Source organism: Xyrauchen texanus, chromosome 28 (assembly GCF_025860055.1).
Source record: "Xyrauchen texanus isolate HMW12.3.18 chromosome 28, RBS_HiC_50CHRs, whole genome shotgun sequence".
Lineage (NCBI taxonomy): Eukaryota > Metazoa > Chordata > Actinopteri > Cypriniformes > Catostomidae > Xyrauchen > Xyrauchen texanus.
This window is the reverse complement of record NC_068303.1, coordinates 6,671,438-6,686,719: the sequence shown is the minus strand read 5'-3', so window position 1 is coordinate 6,686,719 and position 15,282 is coordinate 6,671,438. Positions and strand designations below refer to the sequence as shown.

At 38.6% G+C, this 15,282-nt stretch overlaps 3 protein-coding genes across 3 annotated transcripts; 1 reads left to right on the top strand and 2 right to left on the bottom strand.

Annotated features, from left to right (window-relative positions):
• The first annotated feature begins 1,293 nt into the window (after positions 1-1,293).
• On the top strand, positions 1,294-2,202 carry LOC127621548 (adenosine receptor A2a-like). Its single transcript, XM_052095197.1, has one exon. The coding sequence runs from the start codon at positions 1,315-1,317 to the stop codon at positions 2,200-2,202; it is 888 nt and encodes a 295-aa protein (XP_051951157.1). The 5' UTR covers positions 1,294-1,314.
• Positions 2,203-5,022: 2,820 nt separating this feature from the next.
• On the bottom strand, positions 5,023-7,243 carry LOC127622437 (uncharacterized protein K02A2.6-like). Its single transcript, XM_052096545.1, has 4 exons — positions 7,237-7,243; positions 6,396-7,010; positions 5,679-6,306; positions 5,023-5,590 (listed from the first exon to the last, which is right to left on the bottom strand). The coding sequence occupies exons 1-4, from the start codon at positions 7,241-7,243 to the stop codon at positions 5,023-5,025; spliced, it is 1,818 nt and encodes a 605-aa protein (XP_051952505.1).
• A 1,329-nt stretch (positions 7,244-8,572) lies between these two features.
• Positions 8,573-10,933, bottom strand: LOC127622436 (poly [ADP-ribose] polymerase 1-like). Its single transcript, XM_052096544.1, has 4 exons — positions 10,696-10,933; positions 9,962-10,124; positions 9,125-9,240; positions 8,573-8,791 (listed from the first exon to the last, which is right to left on the bottom strand). The coding sequence occupies exons 1-4, from the start codon at positions 10,816-10,818 to the stop codon at positions 8,573-8,575; spliced, it is 621 nt and encodes a 206-aa protein (XP_051952504.1). The 5' UTR covers positions 10,819-10,933.
• Positions 10,934-15,282: the final 4,349 nt, after the last annotated feature.

Below are 15,282 nucleotides of genomic sequence, written 5' to 3'. Positions count from 1 at the left end.
ACCTGCACAAGAACATCTGAACATCCCACCTGTGGGACAGGTACAGGATGGCAAAACAACTGCCCAAATTACACCAGGAATGCACAATCCCTCCATCAGTGCTCAGACTGTCTGCAATAGGTTGAGAGAGGCTGGACTGAGGGCTTGTAGGTCTGTTGTAAGGCAGGTCCTCACCAGACAACACCGGCAACAGCGTCGCCTATGGGCACAAACCCACCTTCGCTGGACCAGACTGACTCGCAAAAAGTGCTCTTCACTGACGAGTCAAGGTTTTGTCTCACCAGGGACGATGGTCGGACTCGTGTTTATAGTCAACGGAATGAGCGTTACACTGAGTCCTGTACTCTGGAGCAGGATCAATTTGGAGGTGGAGGCTCAGTCATGTCTGGGGCGTTGTGTAACAGCATCATCGGACTGAGCTTGTTGTCATTGCAGGTAATCTCAAAGCTATGTTACAGCGAAGACATCCTCCTCCCTCATGTGGTACCCTTCCTGCAGGCTCATCCTGACATGGCACCCAGACATACTGCTCGTTCTGTGCATGATTTCCTGCAAGACAGTAATGTCAGTGTTCTGCCATGGCCCGCGAAGAGCCCGGATCTCAATCTCATTGAGCACATCTGGGATCTGTTGGATCGGAGGGTGAGGGCTATGACCATTCCCCCCAGAAATGTCCAGGAACTTGCAAATGCCTTGCTGAAACAGTGGGGTAACATCTCACAGATGCAGGAGATGCACTGCAGTACTTAATGCAGCTGGTGGCCACACAAGAAATTGACTGTTACTTTGGATTTTGACAGCCCCCTTTGTTCAGGGACACATTATTCCATTTCTGTTCAGATTTAGTTGATGAATCTTTTTATGTTCATACAAATGTTTGTTAAGTTTGCTGACAATAAAAGCAATTGAATGTGAGAGGATGTTTCTATTTTTGATGCGTTTATATACTGAAGTTTATTCTGATGTATTACGTTATTCATTAAGCTCTAAATCACTACATGGTCAGGACTTAATTTAAAATATAATTTTTATATAAAAAAATAAATAACTGTTTTCTCTTCTTCCTTGGTTTCACATCTACAGCTCAAAATGAACAAGTCCATCGCCAACTTCACTTTCTCTCCTACTCTCCTCTACGTCAACACAACCTTTATGAACGCCACTTATTATGGAAATAGCACCTTTTCGCAGTTAACCTTCGACCTAACAACTGGTCTGGCCGCCACTCTCACCCAAACGCAAGTTAAACTAACCCAAGCCATTACTCCAACACCAGCTCCAACAAGCATCCTGGCATCTATAAACCTTCCTTACATGATAGCCGAGCTCATTATAGCCCTCCTGTCCACAGTGGGCAACCTGCTGGTTTGTGTTGCTGTGGGACTCAACAGAAAACTCCAAACGGTTACCAACTACTTCCTTGTGTCACTAGCAGTTGCGGATATCTGCGTGGGTTCACTGGCGATTCCCTGCGCCATCATGACAGATCTTGGGATACCACAGCATAATCTATACCTGTGTTTGCTCATGTTGTCTGTGCTTATCATGCTAACCCAGAGCTCCATTTTCAGTCTGCTGGCGGTCGCGGTGGAGCGTTACGTGGCCATCTTCATGCCCTTCCAGTACCACAGACTCATGACACCTTGCAACGCAATTCTCGTATTGTGTGTCACCTGGACACTAGCGTTCCTGATTGGTCTGGTGCCATTGATGGGCTGGCACAAGCCTCCGCCAGCATCGGGCTACTGTTTCTTCGTGTTTGTTGTAGATATGACCTACATGGTCTACTTTAACTTCTTCGCCTGCGTGCTGACACCACTGGTTGTGATGTTCCTCATCTACGCGCAGATCTTCGTAACGGTTAAAAGTCAAATGAGGAGGATAGCAGCAGAACGGGGTGGTGCGACAAATACAGAAGGTGCGGCGAAGATGAAGAAAGAAATGAAGATGGCTACATCACTTTTCCTTGTTCTCTTCCTCTTTACGGCCTGCTGGATTCCGCTACATATTATAAACTGCTTCCTTCTACTCTGTCCATCATGTCCTGTTCCCCTTCCGCTGCTCTTAACAGCCATTATTCTCTCCCATGCAAACTCTGCTGTAAACCCTTTCCTCTATGCCTACAAGATGAAAACCTTCAGGAAAGCTTTCAAGGCAATCTTCCTGTGCTGCAGAGGCATAGGTGATGGAGAGGAGCAATGAATGCTAACACTTAGAATTAGTTGCCTAGATACAAAAACCCTGTTTCTATTCCTAGAGTTAACACTAAACAGAATTTTATATGAAAAACATCAATTGAAAATGCTAAAGATTGTTTGATCTTTATGTAAATCTAGTTGTCTATTCTGTATTTGATACTCACCCACATTTTCAAGAAAATGTCTGTAATTTGAGAGAGAATTTGTTTTGTTTTTATTAAGACTGCCATAGTTTTTACAGGGTTCCCACACCTTTTGAATGTCCATACATTTTAATTAAAGAGATTTAAGTATTTTTGCTGATTCTGTCTGACATTGCTTGAATAAATAGTTGCAGTAAAAAAGGTTTAAACTGCTTGATGTCATGAACTAGATATGTACACGCAATATTATCTTGCAGTTCTGCACTTTTGAATGCGCAGCGAGGATCGCCCAGAAGCACTCCAGTTACATTGAAGAGCGCTATTCTGCATTCAAGATGCGCATAAAGCCCAAAGTATACTTTATACTTTGTTCCTTTATACAAATATGCATTTGTATAACTCCATTCTGAAGGACTATTAAGACATCTTTATAGGTCTAAATTCCTGAAGAGAAATCGTACAGTATCTCATAGCAGTCGTAACGTGCATGCCACCGCATGTGAATGCCCGCTAGGGCTGCAACTAACGATTATTTTGATAATCCATTAATCTAACGATTATTCGACTATTATTACAATGATTAATCATTAGCTCTTAACCGATTATTCAGATTATGTTATAGAACCCATTTCTTTTCTGAGTATCCGTTAGTCACAACGTTGAAGTACTACACCTCTGTATATCCCTCTAAAAGGCATACGATCAGAGTCACGTGAATGTAACTGAGCCTAATTATTCATTACCATCCTTAACACAGACTAGTCATTCAAACAACTGACCAACTAGTCGGTTTTGAAAATTGGTAGTTTTTCACATCCCTATCTATTTTTTTTAAATAATCTTTATAGAGGTTGTATTTGCCAAAAGCAATTTCTAGACGATAAAATTCAACCTGATAACTTCTGATTTTCCGTGGGAATCCTGTTTGTAATACTTTGGTTGCTTTCTGAAATCTATGATGGATTACCAAGAAATCCTTTTGTAAAAACAACTGAAATTGCCACACTAAACAATATGGTTTACCTGAACGGGTTATGTCATCTTTATGTAAACTTGGTAAAGCTTTAAATATGAAAAGATTGACCTGTTCTAGTAAATCACATTCACCCCCATTCACATTTTCAGCAGCAACAAAGCAACAGGAGACATTCAATTTCAAAGAGAGCTTGAGACTTCCGGCAACAATTGGCGACATGATGTGGGCTTGTCAAGAGACCCGACAAAGTTGAGAATCACATAAATTGATATAATAAAAAATAAATAATGCCTCGAAAACAATTTATTTAATTGTTGTTTGTTCATGTTATTATGAGCACTGCTGCAGTTTATATAAAAACACTCTCCCCTGCAAAATAATTTTTTTTAGAGGCAAAACAAATAATTCCTAGTAAAAGAAGAATGATATTCGAGTTATACCGACAATAGAAAATCTGATCACAGATGAGACACAAAGCAATGGCCAGTTGTGCAGCCGACCAATAACGTTAGAGCAACCAGCAGAAGGAACGCCCACTAGCGACAACCAGTGAGAGTCTTTGACAATGTAAACGGGGCTTTAGACAGATGTAACATGTATCAAATATACAACTGAGGGGAAAACAATCACTAGTTTCAGGTCATAAACTGTATAAGAAATAGGGTTGCAGCGGTATACAGGTTTCACGGTATACCAGGGTTTGAAAATTGACGGTTATCATACCATGTACATTTGCTTATCTACGGTTTGAGAAAAAAATGCAACCAGACGGAGAATCTCACACACAAACATGCAGCAGAGAAAATGTCAGAGAGAAGCAAGGCGAGGGGGTCTGACATAAGTGTGTGAGTTGAAGCAGTGTTTCTCAACTGGTCTATTTGGACTGGGTCGCAAACAGCATGGAAAGAACAATGCTATGGTTCTCCCATTGAAAATATTTTGGCTGCCCCCAAAGTGATCAACTATTTAGGGCTGCCGAGGCAGATTTAATGATAATCATGCAAACAGCTAAAGACTTCTCATCTGCACTTTCGCGAGTGTAACGAGCTCGCGCTAACGATCAGCTCTTCTCTCTGGCGTGTGCGTGCAACAACTGGGCTTCCCTCGATATTGCGGGCGCAGACATCACACACACAAACATGCAGCAGAGAAAATGTCAGAGAGAAGCAAGGTGAGGGGGTCTGACATGAGTGTGTGAGTTGAAGCAGTGTTTGTCAACTGGTATATTTGGACTGGGTCGCAGACAGCATGGAAAGAACAATGCTATAGTTCTCCCATTGAAAATATTTTTGTAGTGTTTTGTGTTCGGGACAATAATCAGACCAAGGAAGAAGTTCCCAAACGTCTTTACTCTTCAACATCCGAAGCCGGTTCGCTCAGGAAACGTCAAAACTCGTTTCTATAATAAACCGTAATATAATTACTGCATTTGCAATACTGAGCCACGAGATGGCAATCTCTACCTGTTAATTACACCAATCTATTACACTCCTTCCCTTTTAGCTTTTCCCTTAACATATCTCCTTTTTATTCAGCAATAATTAACAACAACTAACCTTTCATTTTACTCAACCAAAATAAATCTACTGCCCTGAACATTTTATAAATTTTGCAAATGAACGTTCTATTAGCACAACAAAAATGTCACTTGGCAGCTAAACATTTACTGGAATAAAAAAAACATTTCCATACAACATACTGCCAGTTATAAATCCAGTTTTTTAGGTGGTACCCTCTCTGGATACCTCCGTTGCTCAGGTGAGCTTTTGCTTTCTGTGTGCGATGATGACACATCGACAACCTGTTCAGCTGGTCTAATGAGAACTGTAGGCGGTATTAGCTTGACTGGTGCACTGGGGACAACAGCTGGAAAAACACAGTCCCTGATGACTGGTGGTTCATTCTCAACCACTGGTGAGGGCAAAACTTTTTTAATTTGTTCACCTTTTCCTCGCCATGGCAACATGTGGTCGACATGCACTGTGCGTTGCCTCTGACCCTCCTGTACCATGTATGTGACAGCTCCCAGTCTTTGCAGCACTTTTGCCTGAATCCATTTCTCCACTCCTCCCCTGAAATTTCGGACACGGACAGCTTCCCCATCCTGAAAAACCCGAAGACATGAACCACCACTGTCATGATGACGTTTCTGTGTAGCTTGTTTCTCTTCAACCCGACTGGCAAGCTTGGGTTTAAGCAAACTGAAACGTGTCCGAATCTGGCGCTTCAGAAATAACTCAGCCGGAGTCCGACCAGTCACTGTGTGGGGTGTACTGCGGTACATGACTAAGTGGTAAAAAAAACTTTTTCTCCGCCTCCAACACATCCTTCGTCAACGCATGTTTCAAAATCTGCACTGACCTCTCTGCAGCTCCATTTGATGCAGGATGGTATGCAGGTACAGCAGTGTGTTTGATACCGTTTCCCTCCAGAAACTGTGTAAACTCCCTCGACACCAGCTGTGGACCATTATCTGAGACCAACTCTTCTGGCAGTCCATACGCAGAGAACAGGCTTCGCAGCACTACAATGGTGTTTTGAGATGTGGTGGAAGACATGGGGAAAACTTCTAACCACTCTGAATGGCTATCAATAACTACCAAAAAATACTGTTTATCCTTCTCTGCAAAATCAATGTGAATTCTCTGCCACACTCTTTCCGGCCACCTCCAGTGGTGCAGCGGTGCGACTGCTGGCATTTTCTGAACAGCTTGGCAGATAGAACAACCTTTCACCAGCTCTTCAATTTCCCCATCACAGCCAGGCCACCACATGTAACTGCGAGCGAGAGCTTTCATGCGGCAGATACCTGGGTGCACATGATGAAGGTCTTCCAGTAAACGCTGTCGATAACCTGGGGGTATGATGACTCGCTGGCCCCAAAGAATGCAGCCTTGTTCCGCTGACAACTCCTGCCTGCGTATGAAAAAAGGCCGCAGTGCTTCCTCCTGAACATGACTGGGCCATCCATTCATTGTGTAGCTCCACACTTTGTTCAGTGTAGGATCTTTTAAAGTAGCTCTCTCAATGTCTTTCGCACCCACTGGTAGTTCCTCCATGCGTGAGAAGTAAAAATACCTCCCTCTTCTCCTGTGTTGTCGAATGAGGCAGTGGGTAGGCGAGACAGAGCATCAGCGTTTGCATGATCAGCTGATCTCCTGTACTCAATATCATAGCTGTATGCCATGAGGATGAGAGCCCAGCATTGCATCCTTAATGCTGCCAACGTTGGAACTGCTGACTTTGGTCCAAGGATAGTTAACAGCGGTTTGTGATCTGTAATCAGTGTGAACTTCCTCCCATAGAGGTATTTATGGAATTTCTTAACTCCAAAGATGATAGCCAGTGCCTCTTTCTCGATTTGGGCATATTTTCTTTCAGCCTCCGTTAACGTCCTTGATGCAAAAGCTACCGGCCGTTCCTCTCCATTGTCCATGACATGGGAAATTACCGCCCCTACTCCATAGGGTGACGCATCACAGGCAATCCGGAGTGGCAACCGTGTGTTGTAATGCACCAACACCCTACTTTGCTGTAATAGCTGCTTTGCATCTTCAAATGCCTTAGCACACTCCGAAGTCCAAACCCACTTTGCCTCTTTTCTCAACAAGTTGTGTAGAGGGTGGAGTAAGGTGGAGGAATTTTGTAGGAAACGGCTGTAGTAGTTAAGAAGCCCTAAGAAAGACTTCAGTTCTTACAGACTTCCAAACTACCGAAGCCGGTTCGCTCAGGAAACGTCAAAACTAGTTTCTATAATAAACCGTAATATAATTACTGCATTTGCAATACTGAGCCACGAGATGGCAATCTCTACCTGTTAATTACACCAATCTATTACAATTTTGGCTGCCCCCAAAGTGATCAACTATTTAGGGCTGCCGAGGCAGATTTAATGATAATCATGCAAACAGCTAAAGACTTCTCATCTGCACTTTCGCGAGTGTAACGAGCTCGCGCTAACGATCAGCTCTTCTCTCTGGCGTGTGCGTGCAACAACTGGGCTTCCCTCGATATTGCGGAGAGCAGACATCAAAACTGATGTGCCCAATTTCAATTTTAGTGAGAGTTTTCTAGTTTAAAGTGTTACGGAGATTGTCAATTCGAACCTCTCAACAGTAGCAGCCCTGACATGCCAAACAGCACTGAGGAAGTAAATAGCAACACTGTGCTATGTGCCAAAAAAAAAAAAAAACACACCATCACCTTAACAAATTTGTTTCAGGATTTTTCCTGAGTAAATGCAACTGTTATATTTTGACAAAATGTTATAGTTTCATATGAAATAATCTAAAGGTAGAATCTATTAGAATCTATTTTATCAACAGTGGCAGTTGTAGTTAAAGTTTCAAGATGTGTTTCAGCTAGTATATATTTTTCATAAATTCTGTAATTTATTATTATATTACTAATATAGTAATATAAAGACTAGCACACTGACCTAACCATGAAAATGAGGAGCCTTTCCTTCTGTGTAATATGTGTATAAATATTTAATATTAGGTAACAAACAGGATAATAATGGGCCCATATAAGTAAATATGCTCTTCAATTTTTTAAAGGGGGAGCGAAAACTTCCTATAGATAAACAACAAAACTAATGACACTTGATGCATGTTCTTATACTGGAAAACCATAAATGAAACTAAGCAACATAAAAGGAAATGCAACCCAGGATACATTAAATACAGGTTATGTTTAATTTATGGCAGGTCACCACTTGATGTCCAATGTAAAATCTGTCCTGAAGCAAAACCAGTTGAGAACCACTGAGTTAAAGATACAGACAGGAGCAATCTGGCTCTGTCGCGCACCTACAGTACATGTTAACTGTTAATAATCAAAGGACATTACTTTAAAAGCTCACACAGCTGATGTTATTTTTCATTCAGTAGTTAATTTAACATTCTATGCTAACATGCTTTAGTTATATAACATGTTATAGTTACATGCTATTTTTTATAATGTTTATAATTAGAGTTATTATTATAATTCTGTTAGCTTTATTATTTATTCTATTTTCAAAAGGTAGACTTTTTGTACACATACTTCAATAAAATAAATGGTTTCAAGTTTCAATTATAATAAAGTGTTTGATCAAAATAAATAAATAAATAAAATAACCCTTCTGTTTTCACTGATAATACTAATTGTGTAATACCGTATACCATGAAACAATTATATTTTCTGAGACTGTTATCATACTGTGAAAATCTCATACCATTGCATCCCTAATAAGAAATGTAATTATCCAGTGCTCACCCTTCATTCTTCACTGCAGGAAGTCTCTTCTTCAGCTCCTCCTTGTCTTCATCTCGTAATGCAGCGAAACCTTTGAGCTGGGCAGCACTGTACTCCGGTTTAAATACCAGATCTTCACGCCGGCTCACAAAGCAGCCTGTATGGTACCAGCGATCTATCAGCCCCAGCTGAGGCTTTTCTGGATCCACTGTCTTCTTTGATACACGGATATGATCCTAAACATCAGAAAGGATTTTTTTTTTTAAAGCTCCCCTCAATAGAGCTGTTCAGCAGTGACGTCAATTTGTAGATAAACCCAGAAGGCAAATTCACCATGGATTCCCTTTGGAATTTTCCTATGGGTTTTTATAATGGGGGGGTAAACGTATGAGTAAAATAAGGTCTGTAGTAAACATTACTTGGTGATATGAGGATGTTTTGTTCTATAAAATAAATTACACACTTTTATACCTAAAACATGAATTTTGTAGCCAGATGCCATATGTTTTTTTTAAAGTATGCAATTCAATATGGTTGCATCACTAATGCAATAATAATGCAACATGTACCTTTTCGATTTTCTGATCACACCCCTTGCAGGTGCTTCTGTTAGATTTGGCATACTCCACAGCAAAGTCATTAAGTGTCTTTTCACCTTTAGCTGCTCCCTTCTGCTCTCCTTTCCCTGAAAAGCAAGAAGGATTACTGAATCAAGGCTTACTGACTTAAAGGGATAGTTCTCCCAAAAATGAAAATTCTCTCATCATTTACTCACTCTCATTCCATATCATATGTGTGACTTTCATCTGCTGAACACAAATATTTCTAGAAGAATATCTCTGTAGGCCCTAAAAATGCAAGTGAATGGTGACAAAAACTTTGAAGCTCCAAATTGCAAATGAAGGCAGCATAAATGTAATCCATAAGACTCCAGTAGTTAAATCCATAACTTCAGAAGTGATGTGATAGGTGTGGGTGAGAAACAGATTAATATATATTTTTTAAGTATTTTTTTGGCCAAGCGATATGCACGAAGAATGCAAATCGCCAAAAACAAAACAAGAACATTAAAATGGGACTTAAATACTGACCCATTTATCATACAGCTTCTGAAGATATAGATGGAACTACTGGAGACATGTGAATCAATTTTATGCTGCCTTTATGTGCTGTTTAGAGCTTCAGAGTTTTAGTAACCATTCACTTGCATTGTATTGACTTTTTGTTTGTGTTCAGCAGAAGAAGAAAAGTCATACACCTCTTGGATGTCATGAGGGTGAGTAAATGATGAGAGAATTTTCATTTTTGGGTGAACTACTCACTAACTGCTGCCCATGTGGCAAAGTCAAAGCAGCAAAAGGGCTTGAGTGATAAAGAAATCTATTTTATCTGGGGAAACAAGTCACCTCCAGTGGCACCTCCAGTCTCAATGGCTTTCTTGACTTTCTCCTGGTCATCCCAGCGGAGGTCAGTAAATCCAGATATGTCGGCAGTTGACTGTACTGCAGCCCGGAGCCAAAAACAGGAAAAATGGTGCCAATGAGGCACTTTTCCATCAAACATCGGAGACTGTGAAATTTTTTTTATTAAAAAACAATAAAACAAAGGTTGCAATCATGTTGCAATATACAGTATTATTTTGGATAATTACAAATACATGTAACAATGAAACAGATGCTATGCAAAAACAATACATCATTGCATAGGCTGCATCCAAGAAATCAGTGAGCAAATCATAGCCATTGTTTTCAAATGAAAATCATGCAAAGTGAAAATGAAAGCGCGAACTGTTCATTTTCGGTCATAACAGCTGATAATTTACACAAAACTGATTATATCTAATGTATATTGTGTTGATTACTTGCTTACGGTCAATAGTGTGTTATAGTAATCTGCAAAAAACAATTCTAAGACAAACATTCCCCAGTGCTTAAGTCATGTGTGCAGCTCATTTAGTCCACTGCTGAGAAACCATTTAACGCCTCTTCTTGGGCCTTAGACACATTCATCCGTACAATCATATGCAATTGCATTAATTGCAATGAGTATTTCAATGCATATCAGCAAAATAAGACTAACAAGTCCAAATAAAACTGTTATTGTAGCAGTTACTGGAACAAAGTTGCAGAAAATTCCTCACCTGCACCATGATGGCCATTCTCAGCGAGCCCTTGGCAATGTTTTCTTTGCATTTCTTGCAAGAGGCGCGTCCACTTTTTGCATACTCGGCTTTGTAGAGCTTGTCATCCTGTGAATCAGCCATTTCTGTGGTTATAGGGGTAAAATAAAGTATAACGTTTGCCTCTTAATTCTGGTAAGAAAGGACAACGCCTGCAATGCAATAAGCGATAGCGCTCAGCCCGCGTGCAGAAGCACCCGCGCAGAATACCAGACCAAACTAATCAACTCCACATTCCTCTATGGGAGGAGAGGAGTTGTACAGACTCAGTTAATCGAGATCAGAGCTATCCATTCTCGATACTGATAAGCAATGTTTTTGAATTAACAGTTCTTTAGTAATTTTCTACTAGAATATTTTGAATATTACGATACATACAAGTCAACTTTGGTAAGAAACAGTGGTGGTAAGTTGTTGGTGATAACTTGTTCACTTGTTTTTGATGTTCCTTACAAATATATATATATATTTTTTTTTTATTATCATGTATCAGTTTCTACCAATACCATAATAACTACACTTTTTATTAGTGTAAACTCAAAATAATTTAAAATTAGATTTGTTTCAGAATATTTTGTGGTGCTCACTACCAAATTCCTACTACTTTATTGTAGAAACTAACTATTTTTATTTTTATTTGTAGAAACTAACTATGGAATTTTTGTGGAAACAGTTGTGACGTCAATTTGGAGGTAAACCCTGAAGGCTAATTCCTATGGGTTTTTATCATGTGGTTTTTCAACTTATGACTAAAATGAATTGACGATATGTGAACGTTTTGTTCTACAACATAAATTACACACTTTCATTACCTCAAGCGTGAATTCTGAAGCAGCCGTGTGTTTAAAATAAATCCCGATGGAACCCATGGTGAAATCTCTTCTAGGTTTTTTGACTACAACCTGGGCAGCTCTCTTGACTGAACTTCTTTGTATACGAGTACTCGCTACTCACCACTACTTGGATCAGTTGTTTTAGGCTAAAGCAATGGCATAGGTTTGGTTTGAATGTTGGTAGGGTAATATTGCAAAGCCAATCATATTCAAATGTTAGTATTTGTAAAATGCGAGAATATTAGGCTGGGATTGGCAAAATAATATTATTTCTTCATACAACAACAGCATTAGCTAAATGTTTTTGTAAAATGTACTATCCAGCATTAAACAAATAGAAATCGAAACAAATGGTAGGCTAAATTAACAAGCTAAATGTGCAAAGTGACATCTCAAGATAAATTATGGGGCGAATGGTGCATTGACACTATTTTGTGCATTGACTATTTTGAACACAAAGGCCTAATATTATTATTTTTATTTTTTTTATAAAACATGCTTTTCCTATCTACCCCGATATTATACATGGTGTGCAAAGACGTTTACATTTTGGTTAAAAATGCAAACATTCTTGTGTTAGACAGACTTATTTTGATGAGCTAGTTGCTCATCACTCTCACATACGTCACAGGAACACACACACATACCAGATCCAAACCTAATATTTTCTGCTTTCTGCATCTTTATATACTTTACGGATGTCTTTCTTAAAATAATACCGCAAATTAATTTGTGATATGTCGCAAAATTTAATATATCACCCAGTCCTACTGACCACCACAAATATTCTTAATTTTTGATGGCAGTCAATTATCTGTGCAGTTATACTAGCATCTTAAAATAATGCACCTCTACTCCAGTCATTCAGTTTCAAAGGTCTTTTCCTCAAGAGGGCACTTACTGCCCGTAAAAGTAGAATCCTCCATGCAAAACTCGTTTATGACATAGACAGGCAATACTTATACATAAAGAGTATGCTTGTTTAAATCTATTCATTTCAAGAATTGGACCTCAGACACAAATGGAAATCCGACGTTTAATCTCCACTATTATTATAATAATTTTTTTAATCATTGTGCAGTAATCATAAACGACTGACTGATGCATCATGAACAGCGCTGAGAAAAGTAACAGGTGCCCGGTGACAGAGCCATTTGTGCGCTGCTTCAACAAGAGGCCGGAAAATAGTTTACACATGAATAATGATACTGAGAAACTTTAATAGACATTTGAATGAAAATAAAAAATTAAATAAAACATTTTATGATGTTAAAGTACTTTCTATGCTGTAAAATTGCCCAAATGGTTTGGGACATTTCTGATTTTCTTAAAGTTGGTAGGGATATTCCATTACCATTCCTACCTAAATCTATGCCTAGGTTTAATGAACAGAACATACAGCATGGCAAGCAGAGAAATCAGTTTATTATTTATTTATTTTAATCTTATGCAAATTTGTCCATTTTGTAAACAAATAATGGGAAGAACATTATTATAACACTTACAAAAATACTGTTGCAGTACTATGGTACAGTGACAGTTATCAGATAGGAATACTATGGTACTACGTAATATAACATGGTACTGAATTATTACCATATTCATATACCATTTACAATGGTATTGAATGTGTACCATGTACCTTGTCCAGAGGACTTATTTGTTTGTAAATTAAAATTATACTGTTCAAAATATTAGATAAATACTAAAAAAGTGCTACAGAATCATCAGAAAACATGCTCTGTGGGAGAGTGTAAATAAGAAATGTCCATTTTCAGTAAGATACTCTGATCATTAAACAGTAATGATATTAGAATAATATTTGAAATGATATAAAATTACAAGAATTTTTTTAGGACACAACGCCAGATACGGTTCTGTCCCAAGGCAACATAAAAAATGGCTGTTATTCATGTACACTGATGGCCAAAATTTGGAATAATGTACAGATTCATCTCTTATGGAAATAAATTTGTACTTTTATTCACCAAAGAGGTATTCAACTGATCACAATTTATAGTTAGGACATTAATAACATTTACTATTCCAATTTGAAATTTTTCTTTTCAGAACTTATTAAACTACTTCAGCTTCCTGTATCACTTGCCATAGATGTGGCTGTCTTGTCAGGCACTTCTCACCAGGGGCGGGTTTACGATTTCTAGAAATATAATTTTAAATTCTTCCTATCAACCGTTGTAGCCAAGTACATTCAAAATGTTTAATGAAAGAAAAATCTAGTTAAAGATAATTAATGCATGTTTTCCAGTTTTTACACAATACAGTCATAAAAAAAGCAATATTTTGTGTGTGTGTGTGTGTGTGAACAGGGTGTGCAAAACATACTACTTCACCCAGTAACATTTTGAAATTCAGTTCTTACAGTATATATTAATATTATAACCCAATAATTATTTATTGTTGTCCACATTGTCATTATAATATGATACAGTGTGATTATTATTACTTTGAAGATTTGTTGTATACAATAGTAATAAAGTCTTATTCACTTTTACCTGGAGTTTATATTCTAATGCAGCAGTGTATTGTTTATTATGTTGCAAAAGGCTGTATTTTATGTTGGCTAAGCATCATAGGCAACATTTGTTACAGTATTGTAACAGTAAACATACAAGCCATGGTGGACCCTCAGCACACTAGAGCATAAGAAAAATCCAAACAAAAACATTGACATCAAGCGTTGACATTTTGTTTGGTGCAGAATAATCTCAAATAATGTTACAAATTTTAACAGTCACCTCTTTGCAACCTGAACTTGTTCAGAATGTTCTATCTTTGTGACACCTGCGCTAAAAACCGTCTAGATGCAGCAAAACGTCCGTGGCCCCAAGCAATTGCATGGTTTGCGTGGTGGTTAAAACCGCTACTTCTTCTCATGCACCTTACAGGCTAGCTGATCCCACAAAAGCTCAATGGGGTTAAGGTCCATAACTCTCTTTTCCAGTTTTCTGTTGTCCAATGTCTGTGTTTCTTTGTTTTTCTGTTTCAAAATCAATCAAATCAAATCACTTTATTGTCACACTACCATGTACACAAGTGCAACAGTAGTGTACATGGTAGTGTGACAATAAAGTGATTTGATTTGATTGATTTTGAAACAGAAAAACAAAGAAAAAGTGCCTTTTTCTTTGCAATTCTTCCCATAAGTCCTGCACCCCTGAGTCTTCTCTTTACTGTTGTAATGAAACTGGTGTTGAGCGGGTAGAATTCAATGAAGCTGTCAGTTGACGACATGTGAGGCAGCTATTTCTCAAACTAGAGACTCTGATGTACTTATGCTCTTGTTTAGTTGTATATCTGGCCTTCCACATCTCTTTCTGTCCTTGTTAGAGCCAGTTGTCCTTTGTCATTGAAGACTGTAGTGTACACCTTTGTATGAAATCTTCCGTTTTTTGGCAGTTTCAAGCATTGTATAGATATTGTTCCTCAAAACAATGATTGCTGTTTTTTTTGTTGTTGCCATTTTTGACCTAATATTGACCTTAAGACAGTAAAGACACCCTATTGCAAACTGTGGCAACTCAAAAACAAAGAAAATGTTAAGGTTCATTTAATGAACCTAATAGCTTTCAACTGTGTTTGATATAATGGCAAGTGATTTTCTGGTACCAAATTAGCAATTTAGCATGATTACTCAAGGATAAGGTGTTGGAGTGATGGCTGCTGGAAATGGGGCCTGCTGAGATTTTATCAA

What these genes read in the sequence shown, in the direction of transcription:
- LOC127621548 (XM_052095197.1), top strand. Translation starts at nt 1,315, where the DNA reads ATGATAGCCGAGCTCATTATAGCCCTCCTGTCCACAGTGGGCAACCTG.
- LOC127622437 (XM_052096545.1), bottom strand. An exon ending in CAACACAGGAGAAGAGGGAG is followed by an intron (nt 6,307 to 6,395) that starts GTATTTTTACTT and finishes CACTGAACAAAG; the next exon opens with TGTGGAGCTACACAATGAAT. An exon ending in TCAAATGGAGCTGCAGAGAG is followed by an intron (nt 5,591 to 5,678) that starts GTCAGTGCAGAT and finishes CATGTACCGCAG; the next exon opens with TACACCCCACACAGTGACTG.
- LOC127622436 (XM_052096544.1), bottom strand. Translation starts at nt 10,818, where the DNA reads ATGGCTGATTCACAGGATGACAAGCTCTACAAAGCCGAGTATGCAAAA. An exon ending in GAATGGCCATCATGGTGCAG is followed by an intron (nt 10,125 to 10,695) that starts GTGAGGAATTTT and finishes AAAATTTCACAG; the next exon opens with TCTCCGATGTTTGATGGAAA. An exon ending in GTGATCAGAAAATCGAAAAG is followed by an intron (nt 8,792 to 9,124) that starts GTACATGTTGCA and finishes TCTGATGTTTAG; the next exon opens with GATCATATCCGTGTATCAAA.